This window comes from Tursiops truncatus, chromosome 3 (assembly GCF_011762595.2).
Source record: "Tursiops truncatus isolate mTurTru1 chromosome 3, mTurTru1.mat.Y, whole genome shotgun sequence".
Classification (NCBI taxonomy): Eukaryota; Metazoa; Chordata; class Mammalia; order Artiodactyla; family Delphinidae; genus Tursiops; species Tursiops truncatus.
Genome location: NC_047036.1, coordinates 158,973,881 through 158,994,595, shown reverse-complemented (window position 1 = coordinate 158,994,595; position 20,715 = coordinate 158,973,881). Strand labels below are relative to the sequence as shown.

Here is a 20,715-nt window from a genome sequence, read left to right as displayed (position 1 = left end):
GAGCGGGCAGCCCGCCTGTACTTCGGGAAGACGGGAACAGGACACAGTTCTAATGACCTCACGCCTCGCCCTGCTCAGTTTTTTCATTTGTAAAACACGGGCGAATGATGACATTCGCAGTCTCCGAGTTGTTCCATCTGTCAAAAGTATACATCAAACGCCTACCGTGTGACCACTAAGAATCAGTCTGGGTCCCTGCCCTCGCTGGCCTGTCAGTCTAACGGAGGAGGCTACACAGGTTGGTCAGGGGGTCCGGGTGACAGGCAAAATACAGGGCACCCAGTTAAATGTAGATTGCAGATAAACAAGGAGTAACGTTTTAGTATAACTATGTCCCAGGCAATATTTGGGATATACTAAAAATTTATTCATTTATCTGAAATTCACATTTAACTAGGAGGACTGTATTTTTATTTGCTAAACTTGATAACTCTATCGGGTCCTCCCTGAGGACGTTACATCTTGAAGGGTGCAGGGGTTAACTGGACAAAAAGGGCGTGAAGAGTGACCTAGGTAGCTAAACAGCATGTGCTAAGGTCATAAGGCAGGACCTGCATCTCAGATTCCAAACCGAAGGCGAAACTAAGGCTCCGAAGCGGAGAATCCAGGCCCGGGGCGGGCGGGGACCGGGAAGAGAACGCACGTTCGGTGCGGGCGGGAACGAGCACCAGAGAGCGAGGTGGGCGGGCAAGAACGAAACCCAGAAAACAACACGGGCGGAGTCGAGAACCAGAGAAAGACGTGTCCGGGGCCGGGAAGGAGAATCGAGGTTCGGCGCGGGCGGGGACGAGAAGCAGCGCTCGGGCACGCGGGGACGGCGGCCGGCGCGGGCGGGCGCGGCCTTTGTCTCCTCCTCTGGCGCGCTCCGTGGCTGCACCCGCCCCATGAGCCCGCGGTCCCCCAGCGCCTGAGCCGCCCGCAGCCCCTGACCTGCCCTGCCCTCGCAATGGCCGAAACTGCCTCCGGCACCGGGGGCACGTCCCTGGAGGGCGAGCGTGGCAAGAGGCCCCCGCCGGACGGCGAGCCTGCAGCCCCGGCGTCCGGAGTTCTGGGTATGTGTGCAGCGCCTGGATCTGACAGGGTGGCAGGTGCCTGGGGTGTTCGCGGCGGCTGTACGGGGAGGGGATTGGAGTCAGCGGTCCCGGTCTGGAGTCCAGTCGAGGGGCCCGCTCCTCCGGCACAGCGGCTGCGGCCGGGCGGGCGCGGCTGGGACGGTGCAGCGGGTGGGGGCTCCCAGCGCAGGGACACCGACACGCCCCTCCTAGAACCCCAGCCCGGGGCTGAGCCCAGTCACCCCTTGGGCTACCGGATCGCTGCCGAGCAGTGATGCGCTTGAGAGAGCCTCTCCACAGAGGCTACAGAATCGTACAGTCCTGGGTTCGAATCCCTGCTCGACTGTGTGACCTTGGGCGCGTGACTTAAATGCTCTGGGCCTCAGTTTCCTCGCCTGTGAAATGGGGGTAAGGACCGCGCCCAGCTATGAGGACGCACTGACATAATGTGGTGAGGCGCTCAGATCTGCTAGTGAGCGCCCCATCGATTGTGGTTTTGGAGGCGGAGCTGGGCCTCGAGAATGAGTAAGATTTGTAACGGAGGACCTGGGGGAAGGGCATTCCTGGAGAAGGGCCTGGCTGGTGCAAGGACGTGGAAGGAAGGAAACAACCCAAGGCCAGAGCTCGCAGGGCCTTGAATGCCAAGCTGAGAGCCGAGGAGCCCTGGCAAGTGTGTGATCGGGGGCAAGGGCTGGAGGGACCAAGACTGGAGGCCAGGGTTCTGATCCGGGAATGGCCTGACCCCAGCCTGCCCTGCCTGCTCCCCAGATAAGCTTTTTGGGAAGCGGCTCCTGCAGGTGGGTCGGTACCTGGTGTCCCACAAGGCATGGATGAAGACGGTGCCCACAGAGAACTGCGACGTGTTGATGACCTTCCCAGGTACCTGTGTCCATCCCCCCAGGGTCCAGAGTGAGCTCCCTTGAGCTGGGCTCCTCTGAGTAGGAGTCTGCAGGAGGCCTTAGACCACCCGTGGCAAGAGCTATCGGTCCCTGTGCCCCTTGGCAGACACGACCGATGACCACACGCTGCTATGGCTGCTGAACCACATCCGCGTGGGCATCCCCGAGCTCATCGTGCAAATCCGCCACCATCGCCACACGCGTGCCTACGCCTTCTTCGTCACCGCCACGTATGAGAGGCGAGTCCCTGTCCCTGGCCTCTCGCTGACCCTGCTACTCAGCTCCCCGCCCTTCCAAGCACCAACTGCGAGGTCCAGCCACCCCGCATTTGTCCCTGACGGCCACCAGGTACACCATCCCTAGTTCCAGGATGGTGAGCCAGGGTCTCGCCTTGATCCCACCTCCCCTGCCCTTCCTGCAGCCTACTCAGAGGGGCCGACGAGCTGGGTCTGCGCAAAGCAGTGAAGACTGAGTTTGGCGGGGGCACCCGCGGCTTCTCCTGCGAGGAGGACTTCATCTACGAGAATGTGGAGAGTGAGCTGCGCTTCTTCACCTCCCAGGTGCGGCCGGCTCTGGCCCCCAGCGCACATTCCTAGCCCGTGGGCGGCTGCTCCCTGTGCTCACGCCCTGTCCCCTGCAGGAGCGCCAGAGCATCATCCGCTTCTGGCTGCAGAACCTCCGTGCCAAGCAGGGAGAGGCACTGCACAATGTGCGCTTTCTGGAGGACCAGCCAATCAGTGAGTGAGGCGGTCCCAACCTTCCAATCATATGTGGGGAGTTGGCTGGGGCTCTTAGAGGACAGCTATCAAAGTAGGAGGGTTAGGAAGGTGAGGCCTAGATGCAACCAATCAGGGGCTACTGAAGAGTTGGGCGGGGCCTGGAGATCAATCAATGAGCTGAAGGGGTGTGGCCTCAGTAAAGGGGTGGGGCTTGTCCCCTCGGAGGCAGGTCCGGGAGAAATCCTTCTCTGGGTCTGGGATAAGGTAGGGGCAGGACCATGGACAGCACTCCGCGTACTGTGTGGTGCAGCCCTGGGCCTCAGTTTCCCCTCCAGGAAACGAGCCGCTGCAAGTTCACCTTCTAATGCCAGCTTTGCACCATTCCTCAGATATCTGGAGCAATGAGCTGAGGCTAAATAGCTCTATTAAAAAAAGTGGTTCAGGGCTTCCCTGGTGGCGCAGTGGTTGAGAGTTCGCCCGCCGATGCAGGGCACACGGGTTCGTGCCCCGGTCCAGGAAGATCCCACATGCCACGGAGCGCCTAGGCCCGTGAGCCATGGCCTCTGAGCCTGCGCGTCCGGAGCCTGTGCTCCGCAACGGGAGAGGCCACAACAGTGAGAGGCCCACGTACCGCAAAAAAAAAAAAAAGTGGTTCAGGGAAATTCCCTGGTGGTCCAGTGGTTAGGACTCCACACTTCCACTGCAGGGAGCCCGGGTTCGATCCCTGGTCGGGGAACTAAGATCCCGCAAGCCGTGCGGTGTGGCCAAAAAAAAAAAAAAAAAGTGATTCCCCACTGGGATCCCACCTTCTCAGGTTTCCTGCACCCTTCCCCTCCTGCCCCTGCACCTCCCAAATTTTGAGGAAGAACCGGATATTCCTTCCACTAAGAACTCCTCTCCTGGGAAGAGCCTCTGCGAGTTTAAGAGCAGGCAAAAAGCTATGACTTGGGTTTCAGCCGAGGGGGGCTGGCCAGGCCCAGCACAGGCAGAAGGGTTCTTGTCCCCCAACAGTCCCTGAACTGGCGGCCCGCGGGATCATCCAGCAGGTGTTCCCAGTCCACGAGCAGCGCATCCTGAACCGCCTCATGAAGTCATGGGTGCAGGCTGTGTGTGAAAACCAGCCTCTAGGTGTGGTCCGGCCAGGGGGTGGGGGTGGGGGTGGGGTCCCAGGAGACAGTCAGGGCTGACTGGGACACCCCTGTCCCTGGCAGATGAGATCTGCGACTACTTTGGCGTGAAGATTGCCATGTACTTCGCCTGGCTGGGTTTCTACACATCGGCGATGGTGTACCCGGCGGTCTTCGGCTCTGTCCTGTACACATTCACAGAGACTGATCAGGTGCCGGGTGTGGACTGCACAGGGGCTGGGACACCCAAGACACCTTCCTCCCTGGACTGGGCCAGCCAACATTTCAGCCCTCCTCTGCCACCCCCAGACGAGCCGGGATGTATCCTGCGTGGTCTTTGCCCTCTTCAACGTAGTCTGGTCAACGCTCTTCTTGGAGGAGTGGAAACGGAGGGGAGCAGAGCTGGCCTACAAGTGGGGGACGCTGGACTCACCTGGGGAAGCTGTGGAGGAGCCACGGCCCCAGTTCAGGGTCAGTCAGGGGGGATCTGAGTTCAGGGACTTTGAGAATGGGGTTAAAAAAAAGAGAAAACACACTGGGCGAGGAGCATTGCAAGAACAAAGGGAGGGGTGAAGTAGGGCTGCAGCGTCCGAGATGGTGTGCCAAGGGGGGACTCTCCATGCCCAAAGGGAGAGGGGTGGGAAATTGGCTTTGAGGGGCTGGGAAGGGTGCATTAGGCGGGGACACCGCAGTAGCAGAGCATGACAAAGAGACACTGAAGTCGAAGGGTCGGGAAGGGTGCAGGGCAGAGGCAGCCCCTCTGATCTCACGCGGGGCCGGGCCCCCACCCTCTGCCAGGGCGTGCGGCGCATCAGCCCCGTGACTCGGGCCGAGGAGTTCTACTACCCGCCCTGGAAGCGGCTGCTTTTCCAGCTGCTTGTGAGTCTCCCCTTGTGCCTCACCTGCCTGGCCTGTGTGTTCCTGCTCATGCTCGGCTGCTTCCAGCTGCAGGTGACCTCCAGCCCCTAGCCCTGGCCTTGGCCCCGACCTGGCGGCCACCTGTCCGGGTGTGCCGTGAGCGGAGCCCAGCTGCCGGGGTGACCTGTGAACGCCCTGCCCCTGCAGGAGCTGGTGCTGAGTGTGAAGGGGCTGCCCCGTCTCGCCCGCTTCCTGCCCAAAGTCATGCTGGCCCTGCTGGTCAGTGCAAGCGCCGAGGGCTACAAGAAGCTGGCCGTCTGGCTCAACGACATGGGTATGCCCTGCGAGGGGAGGTCCCACTGCCCACCCCCCAGGAGGAAGGGCCCCGCCGCCCTGCGGGGTGTGCCTGCCGCCCATGACGGTCTGGGCCACCCCCTCACTCGCCTCCTTGGCCCCCAGAGAACTACCGGCTGGAGAGCGCCTACGAGAAGCACCTCATCATCAAGGTTGTCCTGGTGAGTTGTGGCCAGCAGGCAGGCAGGGGTTCTGCAGGGGATACACGGGAGCTCCTGGGGACAGAGGTGGCAGGGTGACCGCCCACCTGCCTGCTTCCCACAGTTCCAATTCGTCAACTCATACCTGAGCCTCTTCTACATTGGCTTCTACCTCAAGGACATGGAGCGCCTGAAAGAGGTAAGACCCCGGCCTGAAGCAGTGCCCCCCATGGCAGCCAGTGGGGGGGCCAGACCTGGCCAACGGGTCCATGGGCTCTCCAGCCCCTCCCCCCCTCCTCCATCCTTCTCTCCTCTCTGTCCGTCTGTGTGTCCTCTCTCTACCTGTCGCCCCTCCATCTGTATGTCCACCTGTCCGTCGGTCCCTCCACAGCTCCTGATCGTCCTGTCCCTGTCCCAGAGCCTCGAGCGGCAGCTTTGGGCGGTGCTGGTCCCGCTCGCGGCCCTGCGGTTCTGCCTTCTCCTCCTCTCCCTCCGGGGCCTCCTGCTCATGGCCCGGGCCAAAGTACTGGCAGGTGGCGAGCCCTTGGGGCCTCGCCGGGGTGGGCAATGTGGCTATGCTGGGGGCCTCACACCAAGCCGAGGGTGCATGCTCTGAGGGGATGGGCTTCCGCTGACGGGGTGCAGGTGGCAGAAGCCCCCGGAGGCCCTGGCCACCAGCTGAGTGAGCTCCTGGGCGGTGCTGCAAGCAGGGAAGCCATGGCCTGCCCAGGAGATTGGCTAGGAGCGCTGTGACCTGCCCAGCTGCGGTTTGGGGTTGCCTCCGTGTCCAGGGACATCCAAATTGGGTTCAGGGTGTGTCTGGAAGCGTGTTTCGGGAGGGCGGGTGCCCAGTCCCCGCAGCCTGTCCCGGTGCCCAGAGCCCCGCCCGCCCCCCACGTGGCCTCTCTCCACCCCCTTCCTGCCCCCAGATGCTGGCCACGCTGCTGATCACCCGCCAGTTCCTCCAGAATGTTCGAGAGGTCTTGCAGCCGCACCTGTACCGGCGGCTGGGCCGTGGCGAGATTGGCCTGCGGGCTGCCTGGGAGCTGGCCCGTGCCCTGCTTGGCCTACTGAGCCTCCGGCGCCCTGCACGCCACCTCGAAGCCCAGGCTGAAGAGGGTGTCGGTGGCAGCAGCGGTGGGGGGGGCCGCAGGTGTCTCAGTGGGGCCTGCGGGGCACCTGAGGAGGAGGAGGAGGCCACCATGGAGCGTCGGCCAGCGGGGGAAGGTGGGGAGGTGGGGGACGGGCCTCGGGGGGGCAGGGAGGAGGAGGAGGACGAGGAGGAGGAGGAGGACAAAGAGGAGGAGGACGAGGAGGAGGAAGGCGAGGAGGGCGGCCTCCTGGACTGCGGGCTTCGGCTGAAGAAGGTCAGCTTTGCTGAGCGGGGGGCTGGGCGGCGGCGGCTGGGCCCAAGCCCGGAGGCCCTCCTGGAGGAGGGGAGCCCCACCATGGTGGAGAAGGGGCTGGAAGCTGGCGTGTTCACGCTGGCCGAGGAGGACGATGAGGCCGAGGGGGCTCCCAGCAGCCCTGAACGGGAGCCCCCGGCTGTCCTGCTCCGCCGGGCCAGAGGTGAGGGCCGCGACCAGGGCCCCGATGGGGGCCCAGACCCAGAGCCGGGCTTGGGTGACTCAGCCCGGAAGCAGCGGCGGCAGAACCGGTCATCTTGGATCGACCCACCCGAGGAGGAACACTCGGCCCAGCTCACCCAGGCTGAGCTCGAGAGCTGTATGAAGAAATACGAGGTGAGGAGGGCGCCTGAGGGCAGGGGCCGGGCCCTCCGAGGGGCGCAGCGCAGTGAGGTGGAGGGCCTGGGGGTGATGGGAGGGAATAACGGGACCCTTCATGTGGTCAGGAACCTGCCCGAGGGGGAGCTCTGGGTCCATGCAGAATAATCTGGGGGATGGGCTTGAGGAGAGGAAGGTGGTCCGAGGGAGGAGGTGTCCTGGGCAGAGGGAGAGCCCTAGGCCCCACCCAGGTGCCCGCCCACAGGACACATTCCAGGACTACCAGGAGATGTTTGTGCAGTTTGGCTACGTCGTGCTCTTCTCGTCTGCCTTCCCCCTGGCTGCCCTCTGCGCCCTCATCAACAACCTCATCGAGATCCGCAGTGACGCCCTCAAGCTGTGCACGGGGCTGCAGCGGCCCTTTGGGCAGCGGGTGGAGAGCATTGGCCAGTGGCAGGTGGGGGGAGGGCTGAGGGCCCCAAGCCGGGGTGCACCAAGGAGGAGCGGGTGCTGGGGAGGGTGGCTGGGCACCCCCTGAGCCCGCCTGTCCCCCTGCAGAAGGTGATGGAGGTCATGGGCGTCCTGGCAATCGTAGTCAACTGCTATCTAATTGGCCAGTGTGGGCAGCTGCAGCGCCTCTTCCCCTGGCTCAGCCCCGAGGCGGCCATCGTGTCCGTGGTGGTGCTTGAGGTGGGGCTGGCGGCCGGGTTGGGGGAGCCAGGCGGCGGGTGGGTGTCCCCGTGCCTGCAGCCTCCTCCTCTGTCACCTCAGCACTTCGCTCTGCTTCTCAAGTACCTCATCCACGTGGCCATCCCCGACATCCCGGGCTGGGTGGCTGAGGAGATGGCCAAGCTGGAGTACCAGCGCCGGGAGGCCTTCAAGGTATGTGGGCTGGGGTGAGTGCGCTTTATGTCTCTGCTCCGTGGGGCTTCTCCACCTAGCCTGGCTGGCCGTCCAGTCCTTAGCAGGAGGGTGGGTGTTCAGAGCCTGGTGTAATAATTAGCGTTCCGAAAGGGCCTGGTCCCCTCTGGGATCCTGGTGGCATCCAGCACCAGGTTGGCACTCACGAACTGTCATCCACCGGCTTGCCCAGCATTGCCCTGTTGGGGGCCAGAGACACAGCTGACGCTTCCTAGAAGCCCAAGCCTCTGCTGCATTCCTCAGAAAGCTGCAGAGAAGGCCAGGGAGCTCACTGGCGCCAACCGATGGAGCGCTCCACGATGATGGAAACATTCTATATCCGTGCTGCCTATGTAGCCCCTCACTACAGATGACCAACGAGCACTTGAAACGGGGCTGGTGCCACTGAGAAACAGACTTTTTCTTTGCAGTTATTTAAATTGACAAAGCCGTGTGTGGCTACCGGCCACTGGATGGGGCAGTCACAGCTCTGTCTCTCACCAGTTCTCCAGAAAGCAGGGAACCACTGAGGCCCAATATTTGTTTACACTCTCCCAATTCCTAAGACGGTGTCTGGCAGGGGATCAGGGACAGAGGCGGTGGCCAGTAAATGTTTGTTCTCTTCTCAGGCCTCAGAAAGCACCGGCATGGGTCCAGGGATGCAGTTGGTGCCCCATAAGTGTTTAGATCTCTCCCCACTTCTGCAGAGAGCCCCAGGGTGGGTCCAGGGATGGAGCTGTACCCAAGAAGCGTTCGGATCTCTCCCAACTTCCGCAGGAGAGCGCCGGCATGGGCCCGGGCCTGGTTTGGTGCCTGCTCGCCCGCCTGCTCTTCCCAGTGTCCCCATAATGGCCCCGTTCTGCCCGCAGAGACATGAGCGCCAGGCCCAGCACCGCTACCAGCAGCAGCAGCGGCGGAGGCGAGAGGAGGAGGAACGCCAGCGCCACGCAGAACATCATGCCCGCAGGGAGCGCGACGCCAGTGGCCGGGAGGAAGCTCGGGCTGAGGGCTCCGGGTTGGACCCTGCTGCCCCAGAGAAGGCCTCGGCCAAGGCCAAGGGCAGTGGGGCGGCAGGAGGCCATGGGCCGGAGCGGCCCAAGCGCCCGGGGTCCCTGCTGGCACCTAACAACGTCATGAAGCTGAAGCAGATCATCCCACTGCAGGGCAAGTTCCTGTCGTCCGGGGCTGCATCCTCGCTGGCCGGCGGGGGGGCCAACCTCACTGCCCGGCCGCCCCCTGCCCCGTCTCCCACAGGCAGTGACACCCGCCTGCCGGCCTTCCTCAGCTTCAAATTCCTCAAGTCACCCGAGACCCGGCGGGACGCAGAGCGTAGCCACTCGCCGCCCAAGGCCTTCCACGCCAGCAAGCTCTTCCCCTTCGGCGGGGCCCGGGCTGAGGCCGGGTCCAACGGGGCGGGCGGGCAGGCCCGGCAGGACGGGACCCCCAGCGGTGGCAGTGGTGGTAGCCGAGCCCAGCGGAGTGGGCCGGCAGACGAGGCCGCAGCTGAGGAGCCGGACACACCCCGGCCCGAAGAGGAAGGCTCAGGTCACAAGCTTTAACTCGGGGGTGGGGACTCTGGGCCGGGCTTTGGGGATAGGGGTGGGGTGTCCAGGCCTGGGGAGAGGGGCTGAAGGGGACAGAGGAGGCCCAGTCTCCCGGTACCGGTTGGGGACCTGGGTATGTGGTACATGGAGCCTCTTGGTCAAAGCCTACCCAGTCTTTCCGGGATCCCGGAGAGCCTGGAGCCCTGTGCCTGACCCTCCTCACCCCTGGGGAGGGATGCCAAAGCCCCTCGTCCCAGTGCCCCTCGCACGGCCTGCCATGCTCCAGTGCCAGGAGAGATGAGGGAGGCCCCTTCACCACCTGGCCCTGCCTCTCCTGCCCCCATGAGACCCTACACCCAGCTCACTCTGGGGGCCCTGGACCCCCAGGCCTCTATGCAAGTCCCCATCCTGCAGCCCAGCTGTTCGAGGTGGCCTTTCTGGGAGGTGGAGCTCAGGCTGCCCACCCAGGGAGTTCAGGGCTGCAGCCACACGTGTGCCGAGCAGAGCCACAGGCCCCACTGCCGCCCCTCCCACCCCGTCCCAGCCCGGAGTCCAGCAGCCCATCCCAGGGAGCCCAAGAGGTGGCAGCTGTAGCACCAGGGATATAGGTCAGAAGTCAGAGGGACTTCCTCAGACCGTCCTCTCTCCGTGACGGGGAGGGGCCCAGTGCCCAGAGGCGGGGGATGCACCCGAAGAAGCCCACCCCTTGTCACTGATCAGAAGCAATAAGGCCCTCCATGTGCCTGAAAGCCCGGAGGGAGCGCGGGCAGGGTCCCCAGCGGGGTCCAGCGGCGGGGCCGGCATCTCCCCGGAACGGCCCCTCTCGCCTCCGCAGGGACAGCGCCGGCCCCGGTGGGCGCCCCGGCCTTCCGCACCCGCCGCAGCCGGAGCCCTGCGCCGCCGCCGCCGCCGCCGCCAACACCGCTGCCCCGGCCCCCGACGCCACCCGCCGGCTGCTGGCAGTGGGACGGGCCGTGGGGCTGCGGGGGCGAGGGCGCCGCCCCCCGCCAGGCCCCTGCCGCCGCCGCCGCCGAGTGTCCGCCCTGCGCCCTCGCCGGGCCTCTGCCCGCCCCGGCAGCTGGCGTCCTGCCGGGGGCCGCCAGCTTCTACAGCCTCCCGCCGCCGCCGCTGCCTCCCACCTCCGAGCCCCCGGAGCCCCCGGCACCGTCGCCCAGCCCCAGCTCCAGTCCCAGTCCCAGTCCCCAGGCCGTGTGCTGGCCCAGCGGCTGGCATTAGCTCCGCCCGCCCTGCCTTCCTGTTTTCATATGCAATATCAATCACGGACGGGGCGGCAGCCGCCACCCAGAAAACGCTGCTGTCGGTGTATCCCAGTATTGGCTGCCCCCTCCTGGGTCAGGGCCGGGGGCCTGGGGCCCCTCTATCTGCCGTTTTCCTTTCGACCAGGATGGGGGGAAAGGAAAGGAAACCCCCCCAAAACAACAGAAAACACACACAGAATAGGCGATTATTTATTTGTTTTTAATTTATTTTGTCATATTTTTGTAAAACGGCAGAAATGCAATAAAAAGTATATTTCAACAGTGCCGAAGGGCGGAGCTGTGGAAAAGGGACGTAAGGGCCCCAATGACGAGGTTGGGGCCAGCTCTTTGGGGGCCTGGCAGGCCTAGGGTGGGTCCCCCCCCTGTCTATGACCCTTAGGGAACTCCTCCAAAGAACTGGGTCTCCAGGCCATGGCTGGAAAACTCCAAAAATCCAGGCCCAGGGGCCCCTGGGAGGAGCTGCAGAGCCTCAGGCCCCATCTTCGGCCTCCTAGACTAAGGAAGAAATCTCAAAGTGCTGATAGGACTCAGCAGTTTGGGCCCTGGGCCTGCGTCCTGAGTCGGCCTCAGTCGTGCAGGGCTACCCTTCTGGCACACCCGCCTCCCAGGCTGCCATCTGAGGAGTCAAGGGCTGCGGGGAGAACTTGGGTGTGGAAGTCGGAAGGCACCTGGTGCCTGAGTCTCGATGTTGAGGGGATGGCATGTTGGGGTGTGGCTTCCGGGAAGGGCCGGGATGCCCCACTGTGGGACAGCTGTCAGACCCTATTCGCTGGGACCCTTCACTTGATCAGGGATGGACATGGCCTCTCCCACCCTCAGGTGTGTCCACATACAAAGGCTCAGGGCCCAACGGGCCCCACCCCAGGCAGGGCTGGGGGAGCCAGTGTGAGGAAGGGGCACTTGCGGGGGGGCCATGAAAGAGAAGTCAGGGTTCACTGGAGGCAGGAGAGCAGCCTGTGCAAAGGCACAGAGGTGTGGGAAGGCAGGGTTTGGTGTTTGGGGGAACAGAGTGAGTAAGAGTAAAGGCAAGAGGGGTGGGTGGAGGCTGGCTGACGGGCCTGTGCTGGGGAGACCACAGGGAGGCCATGGGACCCCTGCCCTCACCGTGGACAGCACTGGCAGGAGACAGAACCCAGCCCCTCAAAGGGGAACCTGGGGCCAGGGAGGCGTGGGCAAGCCTCGGGGAAGGACAGGCTGAAGCCTGCGCCTGCCCTGCCCCACAGCCTTTGAAACTAAAGTCCTGCCATCTACTCTGCCACCAACAAACAGCGACACGATGCGCCTGCCCAGGGTCAGGCCAACCCCTGGGACTGGGGATTCCAAGCTGGTCTGAGAACCCCCAGGGATTTAGCCCTCCCCAGCACGACCACAGCCAAGCTTGCATTTCCTAAGCACCTGCCTTATGACCACAGGAACTGAACACCGCTGCACATGCGCCCAGAGCTGGGCCCCACAGCTGGGCAGCTAATCCAGGAGCCTTCCACCCAGCAGACACGGGGCAGCTCAGGCCGGAGCAGTCTGCCTCAGGCTGGGCCCTCCACGGTGACAACCTGGGGCAGGTGCCCCCCGCAGCCCATGTCCCTCACGCACGCCGCAGCCCAACCCTTCACCGCCCCCAACACCCCAGCCATCAGCTCCAGCACTCTGGCTCCCACTCAGGGCTGGCGGGGGAAGCAGCGGCATTCCCCTGGCCCTGTGCCCAGTGGTCAGGAACTCAAACCTTCTGCCTGGAGCCCAAATGCCCCCCTACGTCCCCGGGCTCAGCCCCAAGCCCAGTCCAGCTGGCTCCCGGGAGTAGCCGTGGAACCTGCCGACTGAGGGCCCTGGGGCTGGGCGTCCCGCGGCGCTCCACGTGCCTCCTCTCTGAGGGCGTGAGGCTGGGCCACCTGGGCTGTCTCCACAGAGGCTGGTGGGCGTGCCGCCCTGCTCGCCAGTGTCATGGGCGTGGGGCCCACCACAGCTCCATCCTTGGCAGCACGGACCGTCTCTCTGGGGTGTCCCAGTCCTCGAGGACACCTTGACGGCTGGGGTAGAGGGGCGGGTCCGGGCAGGTCTTGGCTCTGATCGAGATGGCCGCAGCAGGCCCACGAGAGAATCCAGCTGGTCCTGGGGCCCCAGCGTCTGGGGGCCCCTTCCGGCTCCTCTTGGTGATGATGGGACGACTCTCAGTGGCTCCATCCTCTGGGGCTGAGGCACGCCGAGCAAAGACGCGAGGTCGGGTAGGAAAGATCCTTTTATTGGGGTGGACATGGAGCACGCACTAGTCCATGATAAAATGACTTAAGAGAAAGATCCGGAAGGGCTGACTTCTCCCCCTTACGCATGCTCAGAGCAAGGTCTGGGCACAGAATAGGTCCCGGTGGAACTCGAGACAAGGCAAGTCTTTAAGGCCCGAACCAGCCGGTGGGAGCCGGGAGAAGGGCCCCCACCCCTGCCGGCCGGCTGCAGCAGGGGCCTGGCTCTAGACCCTCTCAGACACGCTCCAGTTTTCCAGAGGAGAACTGGGAGGCGAGAGGAGGGGGAACTGGAGGGGGGGAGGTGAGTAACAATTGTTGTTTTTAAAAGCATCTACCAACATCACACTACTGGGTCTGACGTCCCCTTTAACCATCGCTTGGTACATTTTACAGCATAAATAAAAACTCAAGGAAAATAAATACATCGGCTCCTATGAGGTTGGAAGTGGTGTGGACGGTGGGGCGTGGGTGGGCCGGCGGAGGGGTTGGGGGGCAGGGCGCTTACACAAGGCGGGCGGGCGAGGAGCAGACAAGACAGGAGGCGCCTGTGGGGGAGTGTGAGTCTTAAGTGTCCTCGTGCATGTCCGGGCTGTCGGTCCGTGCGACCTTGCGGGGGGGTGCCGAGCTCTCACCCTCGAGGTCCACTTGCTCCTGGTCTCTCTTCTTGGCGGCATTCTGGGGGGCAGGGGAAGCGGAGGGGCTGTGAGTCTTCATGCTGGGGGAGCTCCTGAAATCTGAGGCTGGCCCTGGGGCCCCAGCACATCACAGAGCCGGGCAGTCGACCTAGGGCCCGTGGCTAGCCCCTTCTGCCCCCTGGACCTGCCCCACCAAGCCATGGTCCCCTGGGGACACCAGCCTGTGACAAGCACTTCAAGGAGTCATCACAACTCTCAATGACCCCCACACAGCATTTCTCAGACACTCAGAGAAGCCATCCACCCTGCCGGAGGGCAAAGGGCACTCGTGAGCCACCCGGGGAAGCCCCCAAATTGCCACAGAGAGGAAAGCATGCTGATTTGGGAAAACCTCCTTTCCTCACTGGTGGGAATCAAGGCTTGTGGGGCGGGGGTGGCCAGGAGCTGGGGTTTTCTGAGCAGTCACTTCATCATGGGGTCCCCCTCCAACCTGGCCCAATCTGACCACACGGCAAAACTACACGTGCAGATTTTCAAGAAAGAAAAAAAAAATATCCTGTCAGAAAGGTGGCCTCTTATGGGGAGGACGGGGTCGACGACTTTTCACAGCAGCTACGCATCCTAGTAGGGCCTGGATTTTTAATCGTGTGTACTTTTCATCATTGAACAAAGACTCCAAGTAACAACACTGAAGTCTATCTGCCACCAGGGCCGTGCTCCCCACAAACTGTGGGGAGATGGGCTTCAGTACAGCTTACCTGCCTGTCCCTGAGCACTAGAGCCCTGTGGCCTCTGCACAGCCATTCCTCTAGAGCATTCTTCCTTCTCCTGAATCACCCAGCAAACGCCTATTCAGCCCTCAAGGCCCCACTCGAACACCCAGTCTCCCAGCCACCGGTGTCCTTCCGCTTCTCAGAGCCTCCTGCTGGGCACTGTGTTCCTTCCCCGAGCCCACGTGCCTTACCTTTTTGTCCCATTGCTGATGTAAGTAGCGCAAAAGAATGTTTGTTTTTTCTGTCACAATAACTGAGAAGGAAAGACAGATAAAGTTGCAGGAAGAAGCTGTGGGGAGCCGGCTGCAGGCGGCCCAGCCCCCATCCCAGCCTGCACTGCCCTCCCAGGACGTGCTTACCCCTTCCTGGCCTCTGGGCTGTCCCTGCCCTGGGTGGCCTTTGTGTGACTCAAGTCACCACCCCCAACCCTGGAGGAGATTTCAGGAAGCCAAGCATTCTCCCTCCTGAGCACAGGCCACTACCATGAGCCCAAGCTGGCTGCCCTGACAGGGTCCCTGCTTCCCAGAGAGAGGCCGAGTCCTAAGCTGAGCTCGGATTCCACCCTCGGGCGGGGGAATGAGCCCCGGCATGCCAGGTCACGTGGGTGTCTTCCCAGACGGACCAGGAGCACAGATCCACATGCTGTGCCCCAGTGACCACAGAACGCACCCAGCAGAGTCCAGGATTTTTTCACGGTTGAAAGAAAACACCGTGACTACAATAAATAACCTTGAGATCCCCCTGCTCTGCAGGCTCCAGGCCTTTCCCTGCAGGTCCCTTTGCCTAGCCGCCCCCTCCCCAAGTTGCCCACCCCAGCCTGGGCTGGGTCCCCCACCGTATGGTATGAGTCTCGAGACCTGTGACAGGGAGCCAGCAGGGGAGGCCTGACTTGATGCAGGGGTGGGGGTGAGGGCCAGCGAGCAGCAGACAAGGGCCAGCTTGGGACCCTGCAGGGCTGGACGTGGATGCCGGTGTGGACGTCAGGAGGGTCCCAGGGAAAGCCAGGCTTCCCGCTGCTCCCAAGGGCTGGGAGCTGCCCAGCTTCCCACAGGTCACCTCCTGCACTACCCTCTGGCCCTTCCCCTCAGCAGCCGGGATGAGACAGAACAACAAAGGCCACTTACTCTGTTCGGACGGGTACTCCCGAGTGGGCAGGTAGACTGAGGGACGTCGGTTCTGTGGGAGGGTTGGGAAGGCGTGGGTTAGGAGAGTAGACAGGTCTGGGGTCCCCTCACCTCTCAACTCAGCACCCACCCTCCAATGCAGATCAAAAGACGTGTGAGGATTTCAAGTGGGGCTGGGTTTGAAGCTCGGCCCCTCTTTCTGGCAAGACCCCGACCTGGGGGCTGCACACCACCCCCGGCCCTTTCCCCGAGGGCAGCTCACGGCCCACGTACTCACCGAGGCTTTGCACACAGAGTCGGCATGAAATCGACTAAAATTGCTTTTGTTGTAGACAGGCAGTCCTTTCAAAAAATCTGCCTAGAAGACAGGGAAGATGGTAAGTGAGAAATCAGGCAGCAGGCTGGGCCACCCCCGGAGCACCTGTGACCGGGTGGGCTACCTACCGGGTGACTTCCGGTTTCCTTCTTTCTGTTCTGTCATTCAAGTTTTCTAGAACTCACCCTTGAGCTGGCCACCTGATGTGTCCACTCTTATGACCAGAACAAAGTAACCAACCCCAGAGTAAGGGTATGATCTCCCACAGGGTCCTCACAATAAACCTGTCACCAGGCCAAGGAGTGGGGAAACTGAGGCTCAAACAGGCCAGGACACTTGCATCAAGTCAGGAGCAAGCAGCGGGGTGGGGAGCCGGAGCCGGGCCCATCCGACTGCACACCTGTCCTCTGTGCTAGCTGAATACTGAACTCGTGGTCTCACCTCCATTTATGCGCCTTTGATAGAGCCTGGGATGGAGACTTGTCCACCCTAAGAAACTCTGAGGGTCCATGAGACAATACATGGGGGTGGGGGAGCAGGAGGCTGGGTGAAGGGGAAACGGCAGCTGGGACACAGGGGCTGCTGGGACACAGGACCCGAAGCCTGGGGTCAACCGAGCTTCCGAATCCTGAGAAAACTCAAAAACCCAAGTTTCAGTGTCAGTGCCAGCTTTTTTCTTTTATGTTTTTGGCTGCGTCATGTGGCATGTAGGATCTTAGTTCCCCAACCACGGACCGAACCCGTGTCCCCTGCATTGGAAGTGCAGGGTCTTAACCACTGGCCCGCCAGGGAAGTTCCAGTGCCAGCCTTTTAAAACTGGCTGAGCTTTGCAGCAAACACTGTGTGGACCAGGGCTGGCTCGAGGGCTGCTCCTGGGGTCTCCACATCCAAAGGCTGCCCTGTAAGGGGAGAATGCCTCCCACTGGGGGGAGGGCCAGAAGCCTAAAGGAAGCAGGCTGGCTCCTCCCTGCCCCCGGTGCCTGGGGCAGGGGTTCAGGCACCAGAGGTTTCAGGCCCGCAAGGTGCCAGGGAGCCAGCGACAGATTCATTCACAGCTCTGACTCTTGGAAAGTTCTTTTTCTCTGACGCTCTGGCACCAACTGGGCAAGGAAGGGAGAAAGCTCTGGAAGGGGAAGACCCTGACTCTGGGCGGAGGGCAGGTCTCTGCTACAAGATGGGGGTGAATAAAGGCCAAGGGGAGCTGTGTCCGCCTCAGGAAACTGAGGCACAAGAACCCCGAAGAGGGATGAAGGCTGAGAACTTGGGGCAGGGAGTGACTTCCCAGCAGAGCAGGAGGGCAACGCTGTCGTCAGGCCTGGAGAGGGAGAGCTGGGGAGGACCAGGGGTTTCCCAAGCTGGAGTCACCCCATCATACAGACGAGGAAACTGAGGCAAAAAGGTCATGTAACACTCATCTGAGGTCCCCCAGCCCCAACGAGAAAACAAGCTGACTGAACCCAGGTTTGCCTAACCTCAGAGGCCAAGCTCCTGTTCTGTGATGCCAGTGCCTCTGCTTCCTGCCTGAGAGCCGAGGGCTCAGAGCCTACAGGCTACGTGAACCCTCCCTCGGGTGCTCAATCGCCATGCCTGACCCAGGCGCCGCGCTCTAGGGGAAGCTGCCGTTCAGGGGATCCCCCATCACCCTCTGGTGCCGGCGGAAACAGGCGTCCTCTCCCCTGTGGGGCCCAACCCCTCCTCTGCTGGGCCCCAGCAAGAGCCTAGCGGGATGGGTGAGCCAGGGGAGCTGGAACGTGGACGGGCCTCCTGCTCCCACCCAGGAGGTGGCCCTCACATCTGGGTGACCTACGGCCCCAGAGCCAGCTCAGAGTGCCTCAAACCTGCCTCCCCTGTCCCAGGACCCCTGCCTCAGCTCAGCCCCAGACTATGGGGCCAGCTTCATCCATCCGGCAAGGTGTTCTCAGGACCCAGGGCACTGCGGAGAGCCACAGCAGACCTACTTCTGGCCCCAGGGAACAGCCAGTGCATGGGGACACGGGTGTGGATCAAAGCCATGCAGTGAATGCAGAGTGGCCATGAGGACAGGGCACCACGAGGTGCCATGTGAGGCCCATGAGAGCAGGGGGAGGGGGTAGGGAAGGCTGGCTGGTCTGAGGGATGGGGAGGACTGCCCAGATGCAGTGATGCAGGCCTGAGACCTACAGGAGAGGAGGGCTCCCTGCCCCAACTCAAACCCCTCCGCAGCCCTGGCTCGGCTTGGCCCACGCCAGCCTCCTGCCACACACCTCCTCAGCCCGTGCCACCCTCCAGGAATGCCCCTCTGCTCTCCACGTGGGAAACACCCGCCAAACTCTCCAGTCAGCTCGAAACGCCCCCTCCGCCTTCCCTCTCCCCACACCCCGGAAGCCTCTACCAGGGATCCTCTGCCAGAGGCACGCTCATACCCCAACGAGGTCATCTGTTTACACATCCAGTTCCCTCACTGGACTGCCACTTCCCTGAGGCAGAGGGCAGGCCAGGGCTGGCTCAACCCTGGGTCCCTGACAGGGCTAACATGGGGCCGGGCAGCAGAGTGGTGAGAGGTTCCGAAGCCCCAGGCCTGCACTGATCCTGGATGGGCCCCTCCCTGGCTGTGTGACCTGGGGCAGGTGACCTACCAGTCTGGCCGCCCCAGTTGTGAGTGTGGTTTACAAGAGGGACCCCTCCCAGGGTTATTCTGGGTTTCAGTAAGACAACACAGGGAAAGAGCTTTGCCCAGAGCACCCCTGAGGGCAGCTGTTAGTATCGATGCATGTGTGCTGAATAAATGAATGCAGACAGGGCATGGCCAGTACTTCCTGTCAGCTAAGCAGGAAAACCAAGCCTCAGACACAGGGAGAAATCCTCACCTCAGCCAGACAAATCCTAGCTACAGCGGGGCCCAGAAGCTGTCCATTGCCTCAGCAAACACTCGCGGAATATCTGTGTGCCAGTCCCTGTGTGGGCAGCCTGCCAGTGACCCAACCAAAGCAAGATGAGGAAAAGAAATGGTGTGCAGAGAGAGGAGGCATGGGGGCCTCCTGCAATCAGGAAGGGACCCTCTGAGCAGATGTTATTCACAGGAGGAAGAGCAATCCAGGCAGGAGTAACAGGTGCAAAGACCCTGGGGTGGCAGGGACTGAATGTGAAGATGTGAAAACAAGGCCACTGTGGCTGGAGATCACAGCGGGGAGGGGTGAAGAGGGTGGACATGAGGTCACAGAGCTGGGCAGGGACCTTGGAAGCTGAGGGGGGGAGGTGGGTTTCATTGGGGTTACAACAGGAAGCCCCCCCACTGTTTTGTAAGCTAGATAGTGGTATTATCTGATTGACATCTTTAAAAGCTCCCTCTGGTTCTGGGTGAATTACAGACTGCCAGTGGGGCAGGATGGAGGCAAGACCAGGGAGGAGGCTGGAGCAGGTGTTCAGGCAGGAGGTGGCAGTGCCGGGACCAGGTGGGGAGCTGTGGACAGATTCAGAATTCGTTTTGGAGGCAGAGCCAACAGAACCCTCTTAGGAACTGGGAGTGGGCAATGAGGTCGCAGTGAGGAGTCAAGGACAACACCCAGGCTTGGGGACCCACGTGCTAGGAACCCACTTACCACTTTCCCATATCCTTCCTGACAAGAAGTCTTTTATCTATTCCCCACCACATCCCAAGGACTATGGCTTGTGGGCTGGGACCCTGAGTCCAGGAACAATGGGGTTTGACTTGCCCTGACAAAAGCTTCCATCACCTCTGTCAGCCCTGGGGATGCCAAAGAGTGGAGAGAATGAAGGGGGCTTCAGCCCAACTGTGAGGCTGTGTCCCACTTCACAGGTGGAGAGCCCAAACCCCAAAGAACCACCAGACCCAAATCCCAGGATGAGTGAGCGGCCCAAGGGGGACTTTAACCTCCCAGAAAGTTGTCATTATCCCCACTTCAAGATGAGGAGACAGCTAGGAGGGAATGTCACCATCCCCGAGTCACCCAGCTCATCTGTTGAGCGTTCACTGTCCCAAGCCCTTTAAGACGTCAGTTCCCCAAATTATCACAACCCTATGAAGTCTGAACTATTGCTACCCTCATTTAACAGGGATAGGGCCTGATAACTGGAGAGATGCAGTCGCTCCCTCTTAGAGCTGATCGGGACCGGAATGTTGGAGGTGGGGTCAGGGCTCTGGGGGACCAAGGCAGTTCGCGATGTCGCACTTCCTTTGGCGATAAAGCCCCGCATGTCACGATGTCAAGCCCCCTCCCCGCCCCGACGCTCAGGCCGGCCTCCCAAACCTTCCCGAACAGGAAAGGCCCAGGCCTGGCGCCCGGAGGACGAGGCCTCAATTGGGGGTCTCGGGGGACCCCATCCCCACACCCCCCAGGCGATTTCCGGGGGAACCGCGACCCGGAAATGAATGAGTTGTCAGGGCCTGGAAACCTAGATAGGGTCAGGGGTCGGGGATGGAGCCAGGACGGGGTCAGCAAGAAGCTCACAGCAGGGTCCCGGGGGGTCGAAGGTGACAGGTCAGAGAGAGGGGCGGGGCCGGGCCCCCCAGGGCGGTGAGGGGCCTCGGGGGTTACTGGAGGTGGGTGGGCCCGCGGCGCCATTTTGTCGAGCGGAGGGGGAGTACGGCCCTGGCGGCCACCCTCACCATCTTCTGTTTCCTCCGTCGCTGCCTCAGCCACCGCCTCAGCCGCCGCCACCGCCACCACAGCCGCCTCCTTAGCAGCTGCCGCACAGTAACTTCTAGCCACGGCACAGCCCACACTGCTGGTGCGGCCGCCCTTCAGTCGTTGGTCCGCCCTCTGGCCCTGCCTCCAAGTTATGCGGTCTTTGCGCACTCCCATTGGCCAGATCCGGCAAAGTCACGCGGCCATTGGTCGCCACGCCGCCTCCCTTCGTTGTCAAGTTCAGTTGAGAGAGCAAAACCCCGCCCGGGACTTGCAAGCGAAGAGCAGCGAAATCCGGAAGTGGGCGGAGGCCGCGCCCCCAAAGCCCCTTGGGATTTGTAGTCTGCAACACCCGGAGGTCCCACCGGTCTCTCTAGCATTTGCTACGCTTTTTCATATGGTGGTTCA

At 62.2% G+C, this 20,715-nt stretch overlaps 2 protein-coding genes across 7 annotated transcripts; one reads left to right on the top strand and one right to left on the bottom strand.

The window, feature by feature from the left end:
• Positions 1-800: 800 nt before the first annotated feature.
• Positions 801-10,861, top strand: ANO8 (anoctamin 8). 4 transcript variants are annotated; one of them, XM_073803035.1, is made up of 19 exons: positions 805-1,052; positions 1,821-1,931; positions 2,058-2,190; positions 2,373-2,511; positions 2,592-2,688; positions 3,682-3,798; positions 3,882-4,009; positions 4,107-4,268; positions 4,596-4,748; positions 4,863-4,989; positions 5,115-5,170; positions 5,274-5,348; positions 6,079-6,891; positions 7,139-7,330; positions 7,432-7,563; positions 7,645-7,755; positions 8,643-8,937; positions 9,059-9,318; positions 10,153-10,861. In XM_073803035.1, the coding sequence occupies exons 1-19, from the start codon at positions 947-949 to the stop codon at positions 10,798-10,800; spliced, it is 3,855 nt and encodes a 1,284-aa protein (XP_073659136.1). In that variant the 5' UTR covers positions 805-946; the 3' UTR covers positions 10,801-10,861. The 4 variants fall into 4 exon arrangements, with proteins under 4 accessions (XP_073659138.1, XP_073659137.1, XP_073659136.1 ...); XM_073803037.1 differs by lacking the exon at positions 7,432-7,563 and having other exon boundaries at positions 801-1,052; XM_073803036.1 differs by lacking the exon at positions 3,682-3,798 and having other exon boundaries at positions 804-1,052.
• Positions 10,771-20,499, bottom strand: DDA1 (DET1 and DDB1 associated 1). 3 transcript variants are annotated; one of them, XR_004525993.2, is made up of 6 exons: positions 20,289-20,499; positions 15,644-15,720; positions 15,367-15,418; positions 14,434-14,495; positions 13,340-13,509; positions 10,771-12,784 (listed from the first exon to the last, which is right to left on the bottom strand). XR_004525993.2 is itself a non-coding variant. In XM_033853888.2 (5 exons), exons 1-5 carry the CDS (start codon positions 20,482-20,484, stop codon positions 13,399-13,401), a joined length of 498 nt encoding a protein of 165 aa, XP_033709779.1. In that variant the 5' UTR covers positions 20,485-20,499; the 3' UTR covers positions 12,813-13,398. The 3 variants fall into 3 exon arrangements, 2 of the variants coding, with proteins under 2 accessions (XP_033709779.1, XP_033709780.1); XM_033853888.2 differs by lacking the exon at positions 10,771-12,784 and having other exon boundaries at positions 12,813-13,509; XM_033853889.2 differs by lacking the exon at positions 10,771-12,784 and having other exon boundaries at positions 12,813-13,509; positions 15,644-15,724; positions 20,289-20,420.
• Between the last annotated feature and the right edge of the window lie 216 nt (positions 20,500-20,715).

Bases quoted from the DNA above. Each gene is read 5' to 3' on its own strand.
- ANO8 (XM_073803035.1), top strand. From the start codon at position 947: ATGGCCGAAACTGCCTCCGGCACCGGGGGCACGTCCCTGGAGGGCGAG. The intron at 1,053-1,820 runs GTATGTGTGCAG...CCTGCTCCCCAG, and splicing joins CCCGGCGTCCGGAGTTCTGG to ATAAGCTTTTTGGGAAGCGG. The intron at 2,689-3,681 runs GTGAGTGAGGCG...GTCCCCCAACAG, and splicing joins TCTGGAGGACCAGCCAATCA to TCCCTGAACTGGCGGCCCGC.
- DDA1 (XM_033853888.2), bottom strand. From the start codon at position 20,484: ATGGGAGTGCGCAAAGACCGCATAACTTGGAGGCAGGGCCAGAGGGCG. The intron at 15,721-20,288 runs GTGAGGGTGGCC...TCTTCTAGGCAG, and splicing joins GACGGAGGAAACAGAAGATG to ATTTTTTGAAAGGACTGCCT. The intron at 13,510-14,433 runs GTAAGGCACGTG...CCTGCCCCCCAG, and splicing joins ATCAGCAATGGGACAAAAAG to AATGCCGCCAAGAAGAGAGA.